Below are 20,119 nucleotides of genomic sequence, written 5' to 3'. Positions count from 1 at the left end.
TCAAGTATTTGAACCGATTATTTGAAGAAGTTGTTTAGTTCTTCGATGAGATCAATTATTTTGATTGAAATAATGTAAAGAGTTGTTAATTCTATATCAAATTCGTTATCATCATCGTCTGAAAGGAAAACTATTAATATATTCATTTGTATCTTTAATTTCTTCGTATTCTTCAATATGCGGTGGCGCGTGGTTCAATACTTTGGAGGTTGAAAAGATGAGGTGAAAAAAATTGGGCTCCATATACTTTCTGTGGTATCAAATCGGCAGATTAGATGAAGGTCTTATTGAAAATTGATAACTTACTCATCCCAGGAGTACTTGGCCTCATCATATAAAAAAAAACAGTTAAACTATTTTGGTTGGTGTTTGATTCATCGCTTCGACCCTCAAGTCTTTTGATTTTCGCACAAATAAACCGACACGAGGCGAGGGGACACGAACGCAATAGCTTTTCCTTTTGTAGCTCGTGAAGAAGCTGGCTAAATTTGTAACGTCTACACAACCAGTCAGTTTCTGTTTTAGAAGTACGTGTATAATCACTACTTTAGATATATTCCTAATTGATACAACGTTATTTCGGACGCCCAATACTTTTAATATTCATTTTATATTCTAAAAGAAGTGTAGAAACTTTAATTGTTTTTGTATATGTTAGTAATTTGATCAAACTTTTACAGATTTTTACTTTAGCGACCTACCAGTGCACTGATTTCATGTGCACACGCATCAGAATAAACTTGAATTGATTTTTTACGAGATAATTGATTGTTTTTTTAAATTAAGAGTATCAATAAATAGTAAAAGATATTTTTTATTATGAAAGAAGTGAAAAAACATTAATTATTTTTGTATATGACACGGTAATGTCTGTAATTTGATCATATTTTTCATTTCGATACAGATTTTTACATTAGCGACCTACAAGTGCACTGATTTCATGTGCACACGCACCAGTATAAACTTGGATTGATTTTTTACGAGATAATTGATTGTTTTTTTAAATTAAGAGTATCAATAAATAGTAAAAGATATTTTTTATTATGAAAGAAGTGAAAAAACATTAATTATTTTTATATATGACACGGTAATGTCTGTAATTTGATCATATTTTCCATTTCGATACAGATTTTTACATTAGCGACCTACAAGTGCACTGATTTCATGTGCACACGCATCAGAATAAACTTGGATTGATTTTTTACGAGATAATTAATAGTTTTTTAAAATTAAGAGTATCAATAAATAGTAAAAGATATTTTTTATTATGAAAGAAGTGAAAAAACATTAATTATTTTTATATATGACACGGTAATGTCAGTAATTTGATCATATTTTCCATTTCGATACAGATTTTTACATTAGCGACCTACAAGTGCACTGATTTCATGTGCACACGCATCAGAATAAACTTGGATTGATTTTTTACAAGATAATTGATTGTTTTTTTAAATTAAGAGTATCAATAAATAGTAAAAGATATTTTTTATTATGAAAGAAGTGAAAAAACATTAATTATTTTTATATATGACACGGTAATGTCAGTAATTTGATCATATTTTCCATTTCGATACAGATTTTTACATTAGCGACCTACAAGTGCACTGATTTCATGTGCACACGGACCAGTATAAACTTGGATTGATTTTTTACAAGATAATTGATTGTTTTTTCAAATTAAGAGTATCAATAAATAGTAGAAGATATTTTTTATTATGAAAGAAGTGAAAAAACATTAATTATTTTTATATATGACACGGTAATGTCAGTAATTTGATCATATTTTCCATTTCGATACAGATTTTTACATTAGCGACCTACAAGTGCACTGATTTCATGTGCACACGCATCAGTATAAACTTGGATTGATTTTTTAAGAGATAATTGATAGTTTTTTAAAATTAAGAGTATCAATAAATAGTAAAAGATATTTTTTATTATGAAAGAAGTGAAAAAACATTAATTATTTTTGTATACGACACGGAAATGTCAGTAATTTGATCATATTTTCCATTTCGACACAGATTTTTACATTAGCGACCTACAAGTGCACTGATTTCATGTGCACACGCATCAGTATAAACTTGGATTGATTTTTTAAGAGATAATTGATAGTTTTTTAAAATTAAGAGTATCAATAAATAGTAAAAGATATTTTTTATTATGAAAGAAGTGAAAAAACATTAATTATTTTTGTATACGACACGGAAATGTCAGTAATTTGATCATATTTTCCATTTCGATACAGATTTTTACATTAGCGACCTACAAGTGCACTGATTTCATGTGCACACGGACCAGTATAAACTTGGATTGATTTTTTACAAGATAATTGATTGTTTTTTCAAATTAAGAGTATCAATAAATAGTAGAAGATATTTTTTATTATGAAAGAAGTGAAAAAACATTAATTATTTTTATATATGACACGGTAATGTCAGTAATTTGATCATATTTTCCATTTCGATACAGATTTTTACATTAGCGACCTACAAGTGCACTGATTTCATGTGCACACGCATCAGTATAAACTTGGATTGATTTTTTAAGAGATAATTGATAGTTTTTTAAAATTAAGAGTATCAATAAATAGTAAAAGATATTTTTTATTATGAAAGAAGTGAAAAAACATTAATTATTTTTGTATACGACACGGAAATGTCAGTAATTTGATCATATTTTCCATTTCGACACAGATTTTTACATTAGCGACCTACAAGTGCACTGATTTCATGTGCACACGCACCAGTATAAACTTGGATTGATTTTTTAAGAGATAATTGATAGTTTTTTTAAATTAAGAGTATCAATAAATAGTAAAAGATATTTTTTATTATGAAAGAAGTGAAAAAACATTAATTATTTTTATATATGACACGGTAATGTCAGTAATTTGATCATATTTTCCATTTCGATACAGATTTTTACATTAGCGACCTACAAGTGCACTGATTTCATGTGCACACGCATCAGAATAAACTTGGATTGATTTTTTACAAGATAATTGATTGTTTTTTTAAATTAAGAGTATCAATAAATAGTAAAAGATATTTTTTATTATGAAAGAAGTGAAAAAACATTAATTATTTTTATATATGACACGGTAATGTCAGTAATTTGATCATATTTTCCATTTCGATACAGATTTTTACATTAGCGACCTACAAGTGCACTGATTTCATGTGCACACGGACCAGTATAAACTTGGATTGATTTTTTACAAGATAATTGATTGTTTTTTCAAATTAAGAGTATCAATAAATAGTAGAAGATATTTTTTATTATGAAAGAAGTGAAAAAACATTAATTATTTTTATATATGACACGGTAATGTCAGTAATTTGATCATATTTTCCATTTCGATACAGATTTTTACATTAGCGACCTACAAGTGCACTGATTTCATGTGCACACGCATCAGTATAAACTTGGATTGATTTTTTAAGAGATAATTGATAGTTTTTTAAAATTAAGAGTATCAATAAATAGTAAAAGATATTTTTTATTATGAAAGAAGTGAAAAAACATTAATTATTTTTGTATACGACACGGAAATGTCAGTAATTTGATCATATTTTCCATTTCGACACAGATTTTTACATTAGCGACCTACAAGTGCACTGATTTCATGTGCACACGCATCAGTATAAACTTGGATTGATTTTTTAAGAGATAATTGATAGTTTTTTAAAATTAAGAGTATCAATAAATAGTAAAAGATATTTTTTATTATGAAAGAAGTGAAAAAACATTAATTATTTTTGTATACGACACGGAAATGTCAGTAATTTGATCATATTTTCCATTTCGATACAGATTTTTACATTAGCGACCTACAAGTGCACTGATTTCATGTGCACACGCATCAGTATAAACTTGGATTGATTTTTTAAGAGATAATTGATAGTTTTTTAAAATTAAGAGTATCAATAAATAGTAAAAGATATTTTTTATTATGAAAGAAGTGAAAAAACATTAATTATTTTTGTATACGACACGGAAATGTCAGTAATTTGATCATATTTTCCATTTCGATACAGATTTTTACATTAGCGACCTACAAGTGCACTGATTTCATGTGCACACGCATCAGTATAAACTTGGATTGATTTTTTAAGAGATAATTGATAGTTTTTTAAAATTAAGAGTATCAATAAATAGTAAAAGATATTTTTTATTATGAAAGAAGTGAAAAAACATTAATTATTTTTGTATACGACACGGAAATGTCAGTAATTTGATCATATTTTCCATTTCGACACAGATTTTTACATTAGCGACCTACAAGTGCACTGATTTCATGTGCACACGCACCAGTATAAACTTGGATTGATTTTTTAAGAGATAATTGATAGTTTTTTTAAATTAAGAGTATCAATAAATAGTAAAAGATATTTTTTATTATGAAAGAAGTGAAAAAACATTAATTATTTTTATATATGACACGGTAATGTCAGTAATTTGATCATATTTTCCATTTCGATACAGATTTTTACATTAGCGACCTACAAGTGCACTGATTTCATGTGCACACGCATCAGAATAAACTTGGATTGATTTTTTACAAGATAATTGATTGTTTTTTTAAATTAAGAGTATCAATAAATAGTAAAAGATATTTTTTATTATGAAAGAAGTGAAAAAACATTAATTATTTTTGTATACGACACGGAAATGTCAGTAATTTGATCATATTTTCCATTTCGATACAGATTTTTACATTAGCGACCTACAAGTGCACTGATTTCATGTGCACACGCATCAGAATAAACTTGGATTGATTTTTTACAAGATAATTGATTGTTTTTTTAAAATTAAGAGTATCAATAAATAGTAAAAGATATTTTTTATTATGAAAGAAGTGAAAAAACATTAATTATTTTTGTATACGACACGGAAATGTCAGTAATTTGATCATATTTTCCATTTCGATACAGATTTTTACATTAGCGACCTACAAGTGCACTGATTTCATGTGCACACGCATCAGTATAAACTTGGATTGATTTTTTAAGAGATAATTGATAGTTTTTTAAAATTAAGAGTATCAATAAATAGTAAAAGATATTTTTTATTATGAAAGAAGTGAAAAAACATTAATTATTTTTGTATACGACACGGAAATGTCAGTAATTTGATCATATTTTCCATTTCGACACAGATTTTTACATTAGCGACCTACAAGTGCACTGATTTCATGTGCACACGCACCAGTATAAACTTGGATTGATTTTTTAAGAGATAATTGATAGTTTTTTTAAATTAAGAGTATCAATAAATAGTAAAAGATATTTTTTATTATGAAAGAAGTGAAAAAACATTAATTATTTTTATATATGACACGGTAATGTCAGTAATTTGATCATATTTTCCATTTCGATACAGATTTTTACATTAGCGACCTACAAGTGCACTGATTTCATGTGCACACGCATCAGAATAAACTTGGATTGATTTTTTACAAGATAATTGATTGTTTTTTTAAATTAAGAGTATCAATAAATAGTAAAAGATATTTTTTATTATGAAAGAAGTGAAAAAACATTAATTATTTTTATATATGACACGGTAATGTCAGTAATTTGATCATATTTTCCATTTCGATACAGATTTTTACATTAGCGACCTACAAGTGCACTGATTTCATGTGCACACGGACCAGTATAAACTTGGATTGATTTTTTACAAGATAATTGATTGTTTTTTCAAATTAAGAGTATCAATAAATAGTAGAAGATATTTTTTATTATGAAAGAAGTGAAAAAACATTAATTATTTTTATATATGACACGGTAATGTCAGTAATTTGATCATATTTTCCATTTCGATACAGATTTTTACATTAGCGACCTACAAGTGCACTGATTTCATGTGCACACGCATCAGTATAAACTTGGATTGATTTTTTACGAGATAATTGATAGTTTTTCAAAATTAAGAGTATCAATAAATAGTAAAAGATATTTTTTATTATGAAAGAAGTTAAAAAACATTAATTATTTTTGTATACGACTCGGAAATGTCAGTAATTTGATCATATTTTCCATTTCGATACAGATTTTTACATTAGCGACCTACAAGTGCACTGATTTCATGTGCACACGCACCAGTATAAACTTGGATTTATTTTTTACGAGATAATTGATTGTTTTTTCAAATTAAGAGTATCAATAAATAGTAGAAGATATTTTTTATTATGAAAGAAGTGAAAAAACATTAATTATTTTTGTATACGACACGGAAATGTCAGTAATTTGATCATATTTTCCATTTCGACACAGATTTTTACATTAGCGACCTACAAGTGCACTGATTTCATGTGCACACGCACCAGTATAAACTTGGATTGATTTTTTACGAGATAATTGATTGTTTTTTAAAATTAAGAGTATCAATAAATAGTAAAAGATATTTTTTATTATGAAAGAAGTGAAAAAACATTAATTATTTTTATATATGACACCGTAATGTCTGTAATTTGATCATATTTTCCATTTCGATACAGATTTTTACATTAGCGACCTACAAGTGCACTGATTTCATGTGCACACGGACCAGTATAAACTTGGATTGATTTTTTACAAGATAATTGATTGTTTTTTCAAATTAAGAGTATCAATAAATAGTAGAAGATATTTTTTATTATGAAAGAAGTGAAAAAACATTAATTATTTTTATATATGACACGGTAATGTCAGTAATTTGATCATATTTTCCATTTCGATACAGATTTTTACATTAGCGACCTACAAGTGCACTGATTTCATGTGCACACGCATCAGTATAAACTTGGATTGATTTTTTACGAGATAATTGATAGTTTTTCAAAATTAAGAGTATCAATAAATAGTAAAAGATATTTTTTATTATGAAAGAAGTTAAAAAACATTAATTATTTTTGTATACGACTCGGAAATGTCAGTAATTTGATCATATTTTCCATTTCGATACAGATTTTTACATTAGCGACCTACAAGTGCACTGATTTCATGTGCACACGCACCAGTATAAACTTGGATTTATTTTTTACGAGATAATTGATTGTTTTTTCAAATTAAGAGTATCAATAAATAGTAGAAGATATTTTTTATTATGAAAGAAGTGAAAAAACATTAATTATTTTTGTATACGACACGGAAATGTCAGTAATTTGATCATATTTTCCATTTCGACACAGATTTTTACATTAGCGACCTACAAGTGCACTGATTTCATGTGCACACGCACCAGTATAAACTTGGATTGATTTTTTACGAGATAATTGATTGTTTTTTAAAATTAAGAGTATCAATAAATAGTAAAAGATATTTTTTATTATGAAAGAAGTGAAAAAACATTAATTATTTTTATATATGACACCGTAATGTCTGTAATTTGATCATATTTTCCATTTCGATACAGATTTTTACATTAGCGACCTACAAGTGCACTGATTTCATGTGCACACGGACCAGTATAAACTTCGTTCTAAATTGCTACGGTAGGTAGATGTAGTGCGATGGATTTTCGTACGAAATAATAGATTATTTTTTAAATTAAGAGTATCATTAAAATAACAAAAGATATTCGAATTAGTTTTGTTTAAAAGAAGGCATTAGAATTGGGTGTGCACATTAGGGATCTCTTAATATCATTGATGACAGGAAAATCTAAGTATTCAAGATTTTCAGTGCAACGTACCATCAGTTAATATTTGAAAATAGTACAGTTTGACTCGTGAGGTATATAAAATTGAGAACCTACCTTTCTCAAACTAAAACTTTTATTTTTATTCACATTTGATTCACCTGGAATATTTAGGAATAAATTAACCAAAAACGAATCTAAAGCTGAATGCTGTAGAACTTTTGTAGTCTCAAAATTCCTTTGAAGAAGCCACGAAGTTTTGCCTTTATTCAAATTTACTTAGAGGTGAGTTTATTAGATTAAAATAGCGAGGGCATAAAAACTACTATTATATTGAAAATTTTATTCTTTTCATGAGATAAAACGTTAAAAATTTCCTAAACTTAACACTATTAACATTGAAAATAACTCCGAATTTCGAAATAATACTTTTCTATCACATCAATATAATACCATTTATTTGAATATCTAAATATTGTTAGCCTCGTACTTTATACAATGTATCTAATGACTATTTCTCATAATCAGTTATAAATCTACTTCTTAGACGTATACAATATCGATACGAATATTCATTCAAATTTCTAGTACCTAATAAATCCAGTTTAAAATAAAAGAGTCATTATCTATTAATGAAATTAACCCTGTAACATTCATTAGTTTTAATCAACGTTTTAAGATTTCGTTGATGAAATTGTCAAGAACTAACTAAGTAAAACTAACGTGTCGATTTCACCGTCACACTTAGAATCATTGTTTCACCAAAGCAGCTTAACAAGATAATAATTTACTATTTTATACATCCCCAAGTGCAATGCTCTGGAGTTCCCCAGTCTCCCCATACTTCGAGAAGATGTGGATAGAGTTTGAGGCTCTAACGAAGATACATCTTTAATTCAGACCATCTATTTTTTTTTGTATATGACCCGTTAATGTCAGTAATTTGATCAAATTTTCCATTTCGTAACAGATTTTTACATTAGCGACCTACAAGTGCACTGATTTCATGTGCACACGCACCAGTATAAACTTGGATTGATTTTTTACGAGATAATTGATTGTTTTTTTAAATTAAGAATATCAATAAATAGTAGAAGATATTTTTTATTATGAAAGAAGTGAAAAAACATTAATTATTTTTGTATATGGCACGCTAATATCAGTAATTTTATCAAATTTTCCATTTCGACACCGATTTATTCATTAGCGATCCACAAGTGCACTGATTTCATGTGCACACGGACCATTATAAACTTCGTTCTAAATTGCTATGTAAAAAGATTCAACATGTCGCTGTTGCGCTGCTTTGATGAGACAATCCAATTATATATACTGCAATTCCTCTTATATTCCGAAGCAAAAGAGAAATGGTAAAACATCTATTAGGATCAACGTCAACCAGAGGGGAATCAAAGATCGAATCCAATAAATGCATTCCCATTATTCTTATAAATCTGATTCTTCAAATACCATTAAAATTCAATGCTTAATGAAGAATCTAAGAATTGAGTTTCTAAATAACTTTTTTTGTGAATAAAAACAATATTTTTTTCTTATGGTACCGTTGACGTAAACTGTCATTGTTTGATATGTTCCGTCCACAGAATAGAGTATTCTGTGATCTTCTTTTTTTTAGATTAGAAAGGCCTTAACTGCCGGGGCTATTCGGTTTGTTTGTAGTGACTTTTTGGGGCTACCTTTGTATTTATAATTCTTGAGATGAGTAAACACAAGGATGAATTGTTTTAAGATGATAATCGAATAGTCTAGTTGTAATTCGACTTAAATAATCACCCATTTTTGACTTTATTTTATTAAGTTATAACTAAATCGATTTGATTTGTCAGTGTTTGTCAAAAACGTGAACTCCAAGTTGAAAGAGAAGATTTATTCGGTATATAAATTCGTTTATACGTTTTTATAATTATGGTATCGTTAACGTAAACTGTCATTTTTTGATAAGTTCCGCCCACAGAATAAAGTATTCTGTGATATTCTTCTTTTTAGATTACGAAGGCCTTAACTGCCAGGGCTATTCGGTTTGTTTGAATGCTTATTGAAGAATCTAAGACTTTTTTCGAATTATAATTGCATTGGAACACGCTTTTGGATTCTTTAGAAGTCATTAAAAACAGCGAAGGTAATGAAGAATCGTTTTGACATAAATATTTTAAGATGTTTCGCCATTTTTTCGACCAAAGTAGCAGTTTATGTAACAGTCGACATTAAATAACGAAAAAACTTTATTATCATATATACTTATCGATAATTTCATACATCAAAGATATTTCCAAGAGCTAAGAAACGTATAAACCTATTCCTAAGTATCCTACTCTACAAGTTGGTTCCAATTACACTTATTATAAAAAGGATTATTATATAAAATCACTACATCCTTTACAAGATACATATCATGATTTTCTATTGTTATACAAATAATTATTCATTTAAATACTTGGATTAAGACACGCATTGATATATCTTTTGATATGACACACAGAATAGAGATAGAAATCTTTAAACTTGTAGTTATTAAAGTCATTCGATTTGTATACGACAATTTTGATAATGAAATCAGCACTGAACCGTTGTAATGTCTTGGTTCGTGTCTAGGATCTACGTCAATAAACAAAACATGAGATAATCGATTATTATATTTAATTCGTAAACTGAGAAAACTACGTGTCGATACTGGTGAAATAATCGATTATTTTCGATTGTTCCAGCGATAATTATATAATGAATGTTCAGTAGTAATCGATAATTATTCGAAAAAATGTTAGTTTCTATAATTGAGTTTTGGATCTTGTACATCACTTTTGGCCAATCGCGGTCGATCTATTCGAGTAATTAGTAATTTTTTATCCTTGGTATTCGAGCCAATCGACGATTTTGTCCAATTTTGAATCGTATTTCTTCCAATACTGTTTCCAGTATAATTTTGTACTGGATTTTGGATGTCTTCAATCAGATGACTTCAAATAAAACGATCAATAAGGAAGCGAGGACTAAAAGGACAATATCAGGACGTTCTAATACGTGTTTAATGAGGAAATGTTGTAAAACATAAACACCAGACAACAACAAACAACAAACAACCACCAGAAACTGATTCTATTGTATATCAATTTTTTTTATTAAACAACAATTCCATCGTCATTATTTGGTCGAAACTCTTCATTTTATTTTTAAACTAGACGCATTGTATGGTTTATCTAAACAACTCCAACATGGGAAATTAGTGGTTAGACAAAAGACAATGGCAAAAACTTGTCTTGTTGTGTGTCTGTCGGAAATCATTCCAAAAGATCGAGCTATAAATGCCGAGGTATATAGTGGACAGCTGACTCGAAAGTTTGAGGTTTTATTAATCAATAGCAGGTTATCTTACAACAAGACAATGCTAAACCAAATACTACGGAATAAGAACCAGCATTTAGTCCAAACTTGCACAGTCAGATCACTTTTTATTCAGATCCATACCGTGGTAAAAAATTCAATCCTAAGGTGATGTTGAAAATGCTGTAACTTTGTTATTTTAAATGAAACACCCCATATATTTATACATTTTTGGAATCTACGTAAAATTTTAGTGTACTTTTGTCTAAAAACTTTTTTCGAAAAATGCATATTTTTTGAGTTATTAATTTTTTTGTAAAAAATTTGACCGTTGCAGACCCTTATAAATTATTTTATTACGAGGATACCATTGAAGATTTGAAAATGGTTTCTATTCGGTTGCTTTTAGCAAGATCAGACGTATTTGAATCCATGTTGAAACATTTTTCGTTTTATACAGGGTGTGTATAAAACATGTTCAAAGTTTAACTTCATAAATATCTAATTTCTTTTTTTTTTTAATAGAACCACCCGGTTTTTTCTATTTTAATGCATTAAGGTATAAATGACATTTGAGGGTAAGTCTTAAGTATAGGAAAGTATATATGAATTTGCCTTATTTTCACCCTTGAATGCATTAAAATAGAAAAAACCGAGGGGTTCTATTTAAAAAAAAAATAAAAAAATTAGATATTTATGAAGTTAAACTTTGAACACGTTTCATACACACCCTGTATAAAATGAAATATTTTTCAATATAGATTCAAATACGTCTAACCTTTTTAAAAGCAACAGAATAGAAAACATTTTCATATCTTTAAGGGTAAAAAAATAATTTATAAGGATCTGCAACGGTCAAATTTTTTACAAAAAAATTAATAACGCAAAAAGTATGCATTTTTCGAAAAAAGTTTTTAGACAAAAGTATACTAAAATTTTACGTAGATTTCAAAAATGTATTAATATATAGGATGTTCTATCAAAAATAACAAAGTTACAGTCGACTTCCGGTAGAACCGGAAGTCGGCCATATTTAAAAATATCTTAGTTAAAAAGATCGTATCTAAAAACCCAAACGTAGAAATTTTCATGATTTTACTATAAGTACTTTGCCATATACAGATAGTTTTAACTCGTCGTGGGACATCCTGTATAAATATCGATTATAATCGTTGATTTAGGTTATTATAATAACCACGAGGAATTATTTCTCACTATATCACTCCATAGAAAGCTTGAAATTATTGACGTAGCAAGCAGGCATCTTTAAACAAGACCAAAAACCAAAAAAGACAATTCCAATCTGCTAGATCCGCTTTTTTGTTAGATTGCCAGCACTGGATATGTATTAGATATGTAGTTGGTATTAACGAATTTTCTCACAGCTTCAAACTTCTTTCATCAACAATTTTAGTTAACGCAGAAGACTCAGTGTCAACCCCAACATCCTCAAAGCGATATCTTCATTATCTAAAGCAGTCTTGGAAGTAATTGGTCTGAGTCGTATGGAAGCTGGCAAAGCAGCACGATTTGGTACTGTATTTTTCGACGATGATCCTTTTTTTGATCTTGTCTTCCACTCCAGAAACTGTAGGTTGTGTGGATATCCAAAAATCGTCACTTGGTGAATTTGAGGTTAAATTTTCCACATTTCTGTCGACGATATTATTGAGTTTAAAGATAACAATTGCCATGGATTTTTCAAATTTTTCCTAATCGTTTCCCTATAACTCTATAAAAGATTCATTAGGCGGTATATTTGTCAAAAAAAATGAACTGAAAATAACATCTAAGTACTTAAAATTTAAAAAATGTCGGGGACAGATTGTCTGGCACCGGACATGTGATAGTCGTTCAAATCATCTTCAACCGGAGCGCACTGATGTGGCGAACAAGTCACTTTTGCACCTTGTCCGCAGATACATTCCAAACAATTACCGGTATCATGAGGTAATTTATCCCCAATCTGATATTTTTGACCTGAAACAAAGGTGCAATGTCACTTAAATTAGTCATAATGTTTCTGCTACTTTTTGGTATGGTTTACTCACCCATTACAACGCAATATTTATTATTTACCGAAGTACTGCTCTCTGGAGGTCGACTCGAAATATCAATCGATGTCCTTTCCGTATAAGTAGATGTTTCTAGTGGCTTAAACGACGTCGTAGTCGAAGACTTCGTGGAAGACCAAGATTTTACAGTACTTTTAGCTGAGCTTACCATATTACTTCTTGTTGTTATTTCTGATAGCGCAGAAGACGATGGTGAAGGAGAGTGTTGTGGGTTAGCTGGTACACTCACTGGAATATAGATCAAAAACTCAAAAACTTCACGTCAACATTTTGGATCAGTATCAATTTGCTCTAACTGCAGAGTCGCCAACTCTTTGTATCTCAAAATATACAACAACAAGGAATCAAAAACGGTTTTTGTTTTAGTGATGACTACATTTCCTTTACTAACGCGTTTATTTCCGCCCTGAAAATGGCCAGTAATCACTGAAGGTCAGATCTGGGGAGAATGGTGGGCGTTTTGTAAAATTTTATTTTTCAATCGCGGCAGAGAACTGAAGACGGTGGGGTTGGTGTACTAATAATATTAAATAGTAAGTTTTGTATAAATATTAACAGCAAATTCCAGCTTAATATTCCGTTTATATACAGGGTGTTCTGTTGCCAAAAATTCGTGAATGAATAGATGAAAATTTTTTCATACGACCCCTCGTTTCCGAGTTATAAGCTTTTATATAGAGATAACTTTTACAGGGACAACCTGTACAATCTGAAGATAGTAAAAATGAATTTTTCAATCGTTTTTTTAACAAAAAGTACTCTTTGTTCAACTCGATAAAATTTATGGTTTAGGAGATATTTAGATTTTTAGATCGTTGTGCATACCAAAGAAACCGTTCGCTATAAAGAAACATTCTGTAAAAAATTATCATAAATTGTAATTATCTATTGAAAATGTAGAAAAATTTAGTTGGTAAGCCTTCAACTTATCAAACAAAACCAACAATTTATGATAATTTTCTTCGGAATGTCTCTTTATTGCGAACAACGTCATGTACAGGGTGTTTCACGACGAGCTGAATCTGAATCGATATGAATATGGAAAAGTACTGCGACTAGTGTTCTGAAAATTTGCTTACATGGGTTTTCCGAAATGCTCGTTTCAGCTAAAATAATTTCAGTTTTCTGAAACTTCCGGTTATACCGGAAGTGGACCCAAACTTCGTTATTTTGAACTAAATGCTATAGTTTTTATTAAATTTTTTAAATCTACGTGAAATTTCGATATAACTTTATATAAGGCATAGTATGCTTAAAGTCCACCGTTTTTTAATTATTTCACATTTTCGAAATTTTTGGACACATGCAGTCCTCCATTAAAAAAAAATATATTTCAAAGTTTAAGTGAGTCAGGGCTAATATTTTTGGGGTTTGGATAAATAACACTTACAGCTTTCAAAATCTGTGAAAATCCGGACTAAAATTTATATAGGGTGTTCGGAAATTAGTGCCGAATTTTGCTATCTAAAAATTTCGAAAACGGGACTTTTTGTAGAAATTTTAAAAAACTGAAATCTTCAATTTTTAATTGTCGTTGAACACAGAGTACCTTTTTGATAAAAAGGGCCTTCTATGGGGTCAATCCACTTAGATAAGCTGCCGTTTTGATTCAAGTGTATCCAGATTTTATCCATAATCACATTTAACGATTTAATCGTTTTTGTTTCATTTCTGCACCTATTTGGAAAAAAGCTTTTTCAAATTGAGATTATCCATCACGACTTCGCTTAGACCTACTCCGGTCTTTATCAAATCAAGACAAATCATCACGAAAAACATTTGAAAAAGACTAAGAAGTCAAAAGTTGAAGAAAAATTGGTAAAATATCCAATCAAATTTTGTTAAAAAGTACTTACTACACGGAGAAAACGGACCTCGATCTTTACAAGGTCCTTCCATAGTTGGAGGACAATCTTGCCACCAGCAAAACATTTCGCCGTCTAGACATAGACAAAACTCACATTGATCTTGACGGTATATCTGAAACAAACATTTTTTCATTCGTTGTCATTGGTGTGTGTGTCAACTTTATTTACATTATAAGCAGTTGCCGTATCTGGCCAAAACACAAAATATATTCCAGGGTACAGAATTTCCAGAAGTAGCCGACCGTACCAACACTTTCGAGTCGAACTTTTTGGTGTTTTTCGAAATACATTTCTTATTTTACGTCTTCGCTTTTATCGGGCGAAAATTCGTTGTCACTGAGACTTCAAAATTTTTATTTTTGTTCCGTTTGTTGCTTTTCAATCTATTTGCGCGCCGATTTTCTCGATTTTTTATCTACATTCTGTTCGGTTAGAATGTTGTTTATATATATCTAATCGATTTTGAATGTTCTGTGTAATTTCTGTGAAGTTTTCTATGAGTCGCTATAACTAAAGCTTTTTCTCTTTATTTAGAGGAAAGTACTTCTGGTATTCTGAAAAAAGTTTTTTGAGCAGCGCTACAGTTTTCGTTATTTTTCCCAGATATTTTCAGGTAAACCTTTATATCTATATACATATTCTTAAATGGCAAGTTTTAAGTTTATTGTTTATTATCAAAACGTTTTGTTTAGATATTTGGTTAAAAATTAATGGGGTTAACAAACTGATGGCTTCAGTGGGTTAAACCGTAACCCTTCTTGCTAGTACATCTACGATTATTGTCGCTAAATAATTAAATTATGTTTAATATACATTCTATATCATTTTTTGAGATTGAAATCTCCATATTTTTGTATTATATTGTATTGTAATTGTTAAATTATAATTATATTTGAAGACTATACATTCTAATGAGAATTGCAGCCGCTCAAAATTGAACTGTTTTGATCTTGTGTTTTTGTGGGTGGTCAGCCCACATTTTACCCCATTTAATTACAGTTTATCACATATTTTTGCAGCTTCGACTATTTTTCTCCATTTTTCTCTGTCCTGCATCTGTTTGCTCCAGTCAGATTTTCCATATATTGCACAATCTGATCTTCCCATCGATTTTTTGGTCTACCAGGCAGACTTTTCTCGCTCGATCTCCATTCTAGGATTTTCTTTGTCCCTTTGTATTTACTATATCTCCATTTTCTAATATATTTATAATTTAATACTTCATTAGTCTTCTACAGTCATTATTTCAAACTTTTCTCTGATTAAATACCATTTTTAAATTTTTTTAATGTTATTTTGACAAGGGGTCCGGTTTTGGGTACTCTCCACTACGTTTTTTTGCTTTTCTACAAGATCCTGCCTTTCTTCTAATCTTAATACCTGTCTCAACATGCCCAGATGTATCATAAATTGTTTGTCTGGCTTTTCCCATTCTTGTAGAGTTATTAATCGTAAACGGTTTGTACAGATCTTGATTTTGTTCATAAAACTAGTTAGCCCAGATCAGTTTCATGCATAAACAAAATATTGCGTTACCATTGCAACGAACAATAAATTATTAGAAGTGTAAGTGTAAAGTTTGACGTCAAAAAAGTCAAAAAAGAAAAAATATGTCCAGCGAAATTGTGAAAATCGAAAAATTGGAGTATCGAGCCATCATCAAGTACCTGTTGTATTTAAAAGGGTTAAGATGTGAGCAGAGTTACTTAATACTCTTGGTGATCAATGTCCTTCAGTTTGCGACTGTGAAAAATTGGACTGCAAGCTTCAAAAGAGGTAAATTTTCCATTGAAGATGATGACCGATCGGGAAAGCCAGTTTCTGTGTCAGTCCCCGAAAATATCGATGCAGTTCATGACATGATTTTATCAGACCGTCGAATTGGGCTAAAACTGATATCTGAAGCACTGAATATTTCATACGAACGCGTTCATCATATAGTTCACGTCAATTTGGACATGAGAAAAATTGCTGCAAAATGTATCCCCAAATGTTTGAATAATGACCATCGCGTTCGATCTGTGCTCGATTTGAAAACGATGTAGACTTCCTAAACCGAATTTTAACTATGAATGAGACTTGGGTACATTTCTACGATCCAGAACCAGAGCAACAATCGATGGAATGGCGACACACTGGTTCCCCAAGACCTGAGAAGTTTCGTGTCCAAGAATCTGCTGGAAAAGTTGTTGCTTGCAGTTTTTTGGGATTGCCATGGAGTAATCGTGGTTGATTTTTTGGATAAGGGTAGGAAAATAACTGGAGATTACTATTCGACATTACAACGGGAAAAATTAAAGATAAAAGACGCGGAAAAGTATCGAAAAGTGTTTTGTTTTTGCAGGACAACGCCCCTGCATACAAACCTCATGTTACAATGCAAAAAATTCGTGATTTAGGGTTTGAATTCACCAAATTTGGTTCCGTCAGACTATCATCTCTTTCCTCAACCGAAAAAAAGTTTAAAAAGTCGTAAATTTTCTTCGGTAACGAGGAGGTAATAAAAGCTGTGGAGGTCTGGTTTGCAGAGCAAGAAAAAAGGTCTAAAGACGTTGCAGGTTTTCTGTAGTCAATGTATCCAATTAAGAAACGTGATTTGTATACTCAGGACAATTCTAAAATTCTCAATTACGAGAAAAAAGAAAAAATAACTTTTTTAAGCATCTTAACCTATTGCAAAATCGATTTCTTCTATGATGTCGCCTTCAGTTTAGAGATTATCTCTGCTCTTTTTATTTTTTAGGTAAAATAACGTTCATTGCTTATTATTTCTTACGTGGAACTATTAAAGTTTTTTTTCCTACATTGCTGTAGTCTAAAATCTCCAATCTCTTTCTGTATCTACTGATCTTTCGATTTCGTTGTCTTTCGCCATGTTAATTCGCCATTTCTCTTTGAATTTATCACGTTCTACTTATTTTTTTTTTAAATAGAGTTTCAGCTCACGTTTCCAGATGAATTAACTTCTGTTCTCGGTCCACTCATATTATTGTATCCCACGTAATCCCAGAGATACTCCATTTAAGCTTTCTAGTAATAGAGTGGTTATGCATCCACGTACCGTACTAATAATACGTCCTAGTGCCGAGTACGTTAAAGGGACGAAATTAATTAATTAAAAGCCGTGAATGCATTATTAAAGCTTCGAGTAACTCTAATTAAAATGAGAATACGCGTATGTTTTAACTGTGTATGAGGACGCGTCGATAAAATCTAAATATACCATCGTAGTCGGATTGTCTTGGAAGCTGGTTAAGTACCGAGCCGAATTTATTCATTACGAGCTTCTACTTCAGAGCAACACACATCGAGACGGACTATCGATACGCCCTTCATCGTACTTAAAGGTACTTGAAGAAAAAAAAACGAATACCTCACCGGTATTGTGAAGAATAATTACTCCGAACTTAGCCCTGTATATTTCTTATAAATATAGAACTGAAGGAATCCAATGTATACAGTAACATAGACAAACTTTTTATCAATCGATTCATGTCAAAAATAAATCGATATCTCAATTAGTTTCGGAAATGTTGAATTTTCTAAACAAGCATATTTTTTGTTGACTCTCAAGCGTCAGTCGGCGTTGTGCTACAGCCGCGTAAATAAGTCGGTTATTATTGATGCTTCCGCCAAATGTGAATTGCGATTTGTTATTCGTTTTTGAAGGCCATAGTTCTGCAGAAATCCATCGGAGAATGATTCATGTGTATGGGGAAAACTTCATGATTGGTTTCGAAAGTTTAAAGATGGCCGTAACGATTGAAGAAAACCTCAGATTCACCATTACTGTTTTGTCTATGGAATTTCCAGAATTTTAGGGTACATTTTCGGCAACTTTCTTTGAAGAAGGTATTGAAAAGCTTGTCCAAAGATGTCTTAATCTTCTTGGTGATTATGTCGAAAGTAAGTGTACTAATAAATTTGGTAATAAAATTATTGTTTTATATGAATTTGTCTTTGATTTATAGCCTATCGAAAATTGAAAAAAACGTCCCTGGTAATTGTAAATACACCTTTTTAGTTAGGTTAGGTTAGGTTAGGTTATGTTAGGCTAGGTATGCAAAAAACCATGGAATTTTATGTATTTATGCCCGAAAAATTCAAAAATCATGTTAGTCTCCGGATCAAATGTATAGTTTACTAAAATATCCAGTTTTCTAACCAACTTATATTATTTTCGAACTTCTCGTATCCAAAAACAGTTTCCTACAGAAAATTCAGCAGGATATGAAAAATTTTTTCTCATTTTCATAGCAAAGGGGCCATACTTAGAGAGAATGTGGATAGAGGCATAATCTTATAAACCAGGTATCCATAGAGGCCTCAATGTCTCGACAAGACTGGTTCATACTTAGGCTGAAACATCTTGGTTACACGCTGTAACTTTTTCAGTTACAGTTACAGTTAAATAAACTGATTTTCCGCGCCTAATTTTTTTTTCTGCACTCTAATATATCTCGGAGAGTAACTTTGGATTTTATAACATCGCAGCTTAGAGCCTTTCTACACTGAAAAGTTTTACTGGAAGGTAAATCATCTGTTGGAAGTTATGGAAGGGTATTCCAGAGCTGTTGGTGTTCGACAAGTCTTTTTATATTAAAATATTTTCTTGATTTTCCTCCCTCTGGATAATTTGAGGTAAAGACGGCGTTTAATGATCTCCGTAAAGCAGATTTTAATGTATCGAATGGGTTATATTGCTGTTTGAGAAAAGGCAATTGTTCGCTCATTTGAAATTATACCCTATTTCGAACTATGTTAATCCCAGGGAGAATGAGAAACATCTCGACGATTCAGACGTAATTAATTTCAACAATTTACACGAAAATTTCCAAATTTTCATAAATTTCCTCATTAGAATCTTCCATTCATATTAACGATACCGTTGAGTGAGACCGACCTTAAGTTTAAAACATCAGATACGGGATTTGATTATAATATATTTAAATTGAGTCAAACTTTGAACTAATTGTTTTCATTTCGATTGAGGTACCTCCACAAAACTCATCCTGTAGCGATTGATTGAATTGAGTTGATCGGCACAATGCTTTGATACAAGTTATATAGAAAATAATCGCACGAGAATGTCTTCTTCTTCTTCTTTATCGTACGCTAGGACTTAGTCGTTGCCTAGCTGCAGCCAGGATAATGAAGATCAGTTTTCATACCATCTTGTAGTTGGTCGTCCTGATGCTCGGGATCTATTCG

At 30.4% G+C, this 20,119-nt stretch overlaps 1 protein-coding gene across 1 annotated transcript in view; it reads right to left on the bottom strand.

Moving 5' to 3' along the window:
• Positions 1 to 7,954: 7,954 nt before the first annotated feature.
• LOC130900089 (cysteine-rich motor neuron 1 protein) overlaps positions 7,955 to 20,119 on the bottom strand; it is a 119,256-nt gene continuing 107,091 nt past the window's right edge. The window contains exons 3-5 of the mRNA XM_057810433.1: positions 14,897 to 15,020; positions 13,017 to 13,268; positions 7,955 to 12,945 (exon numbers count right to left, since the gene is read on the bottom strand). Of these exons, the coding sequence (XP_057666416.1) occupies positions 12,770 to 12,945; positions 13,017 to 13,268; positions 14,897 to 15,020 (552 nt within the window). The 3' untranslated portion in view covers positions 7,955 to 12,769. The remainder of the gene's footprint in view (positions 12,946 to 13,016; positions 13,269 to 14,896; positions 15,021 to 20,119) is intronic.

The sequence above is a fragment of the Diorhabda carinulata genome, chromosome 12 (genome assembly GCF_026250575.1).
Source record: "Diorhabda carinulata isolate Delta chromosome 12, icDioCari1.1, whole genome shotgun sequence".
In the NCBI taxonomy this organism is placed as follows: Eukaryota; Metazoa; Arthropoda; class Insecta; order Coleoptera; family Chrysomelidae; genus Diorhabda; species Diorhabda carinulata.
Note: the sequence above shows the minus strand (reverse complement) of the source record. Positions and strands in the feature narration are given on the sequence as shown.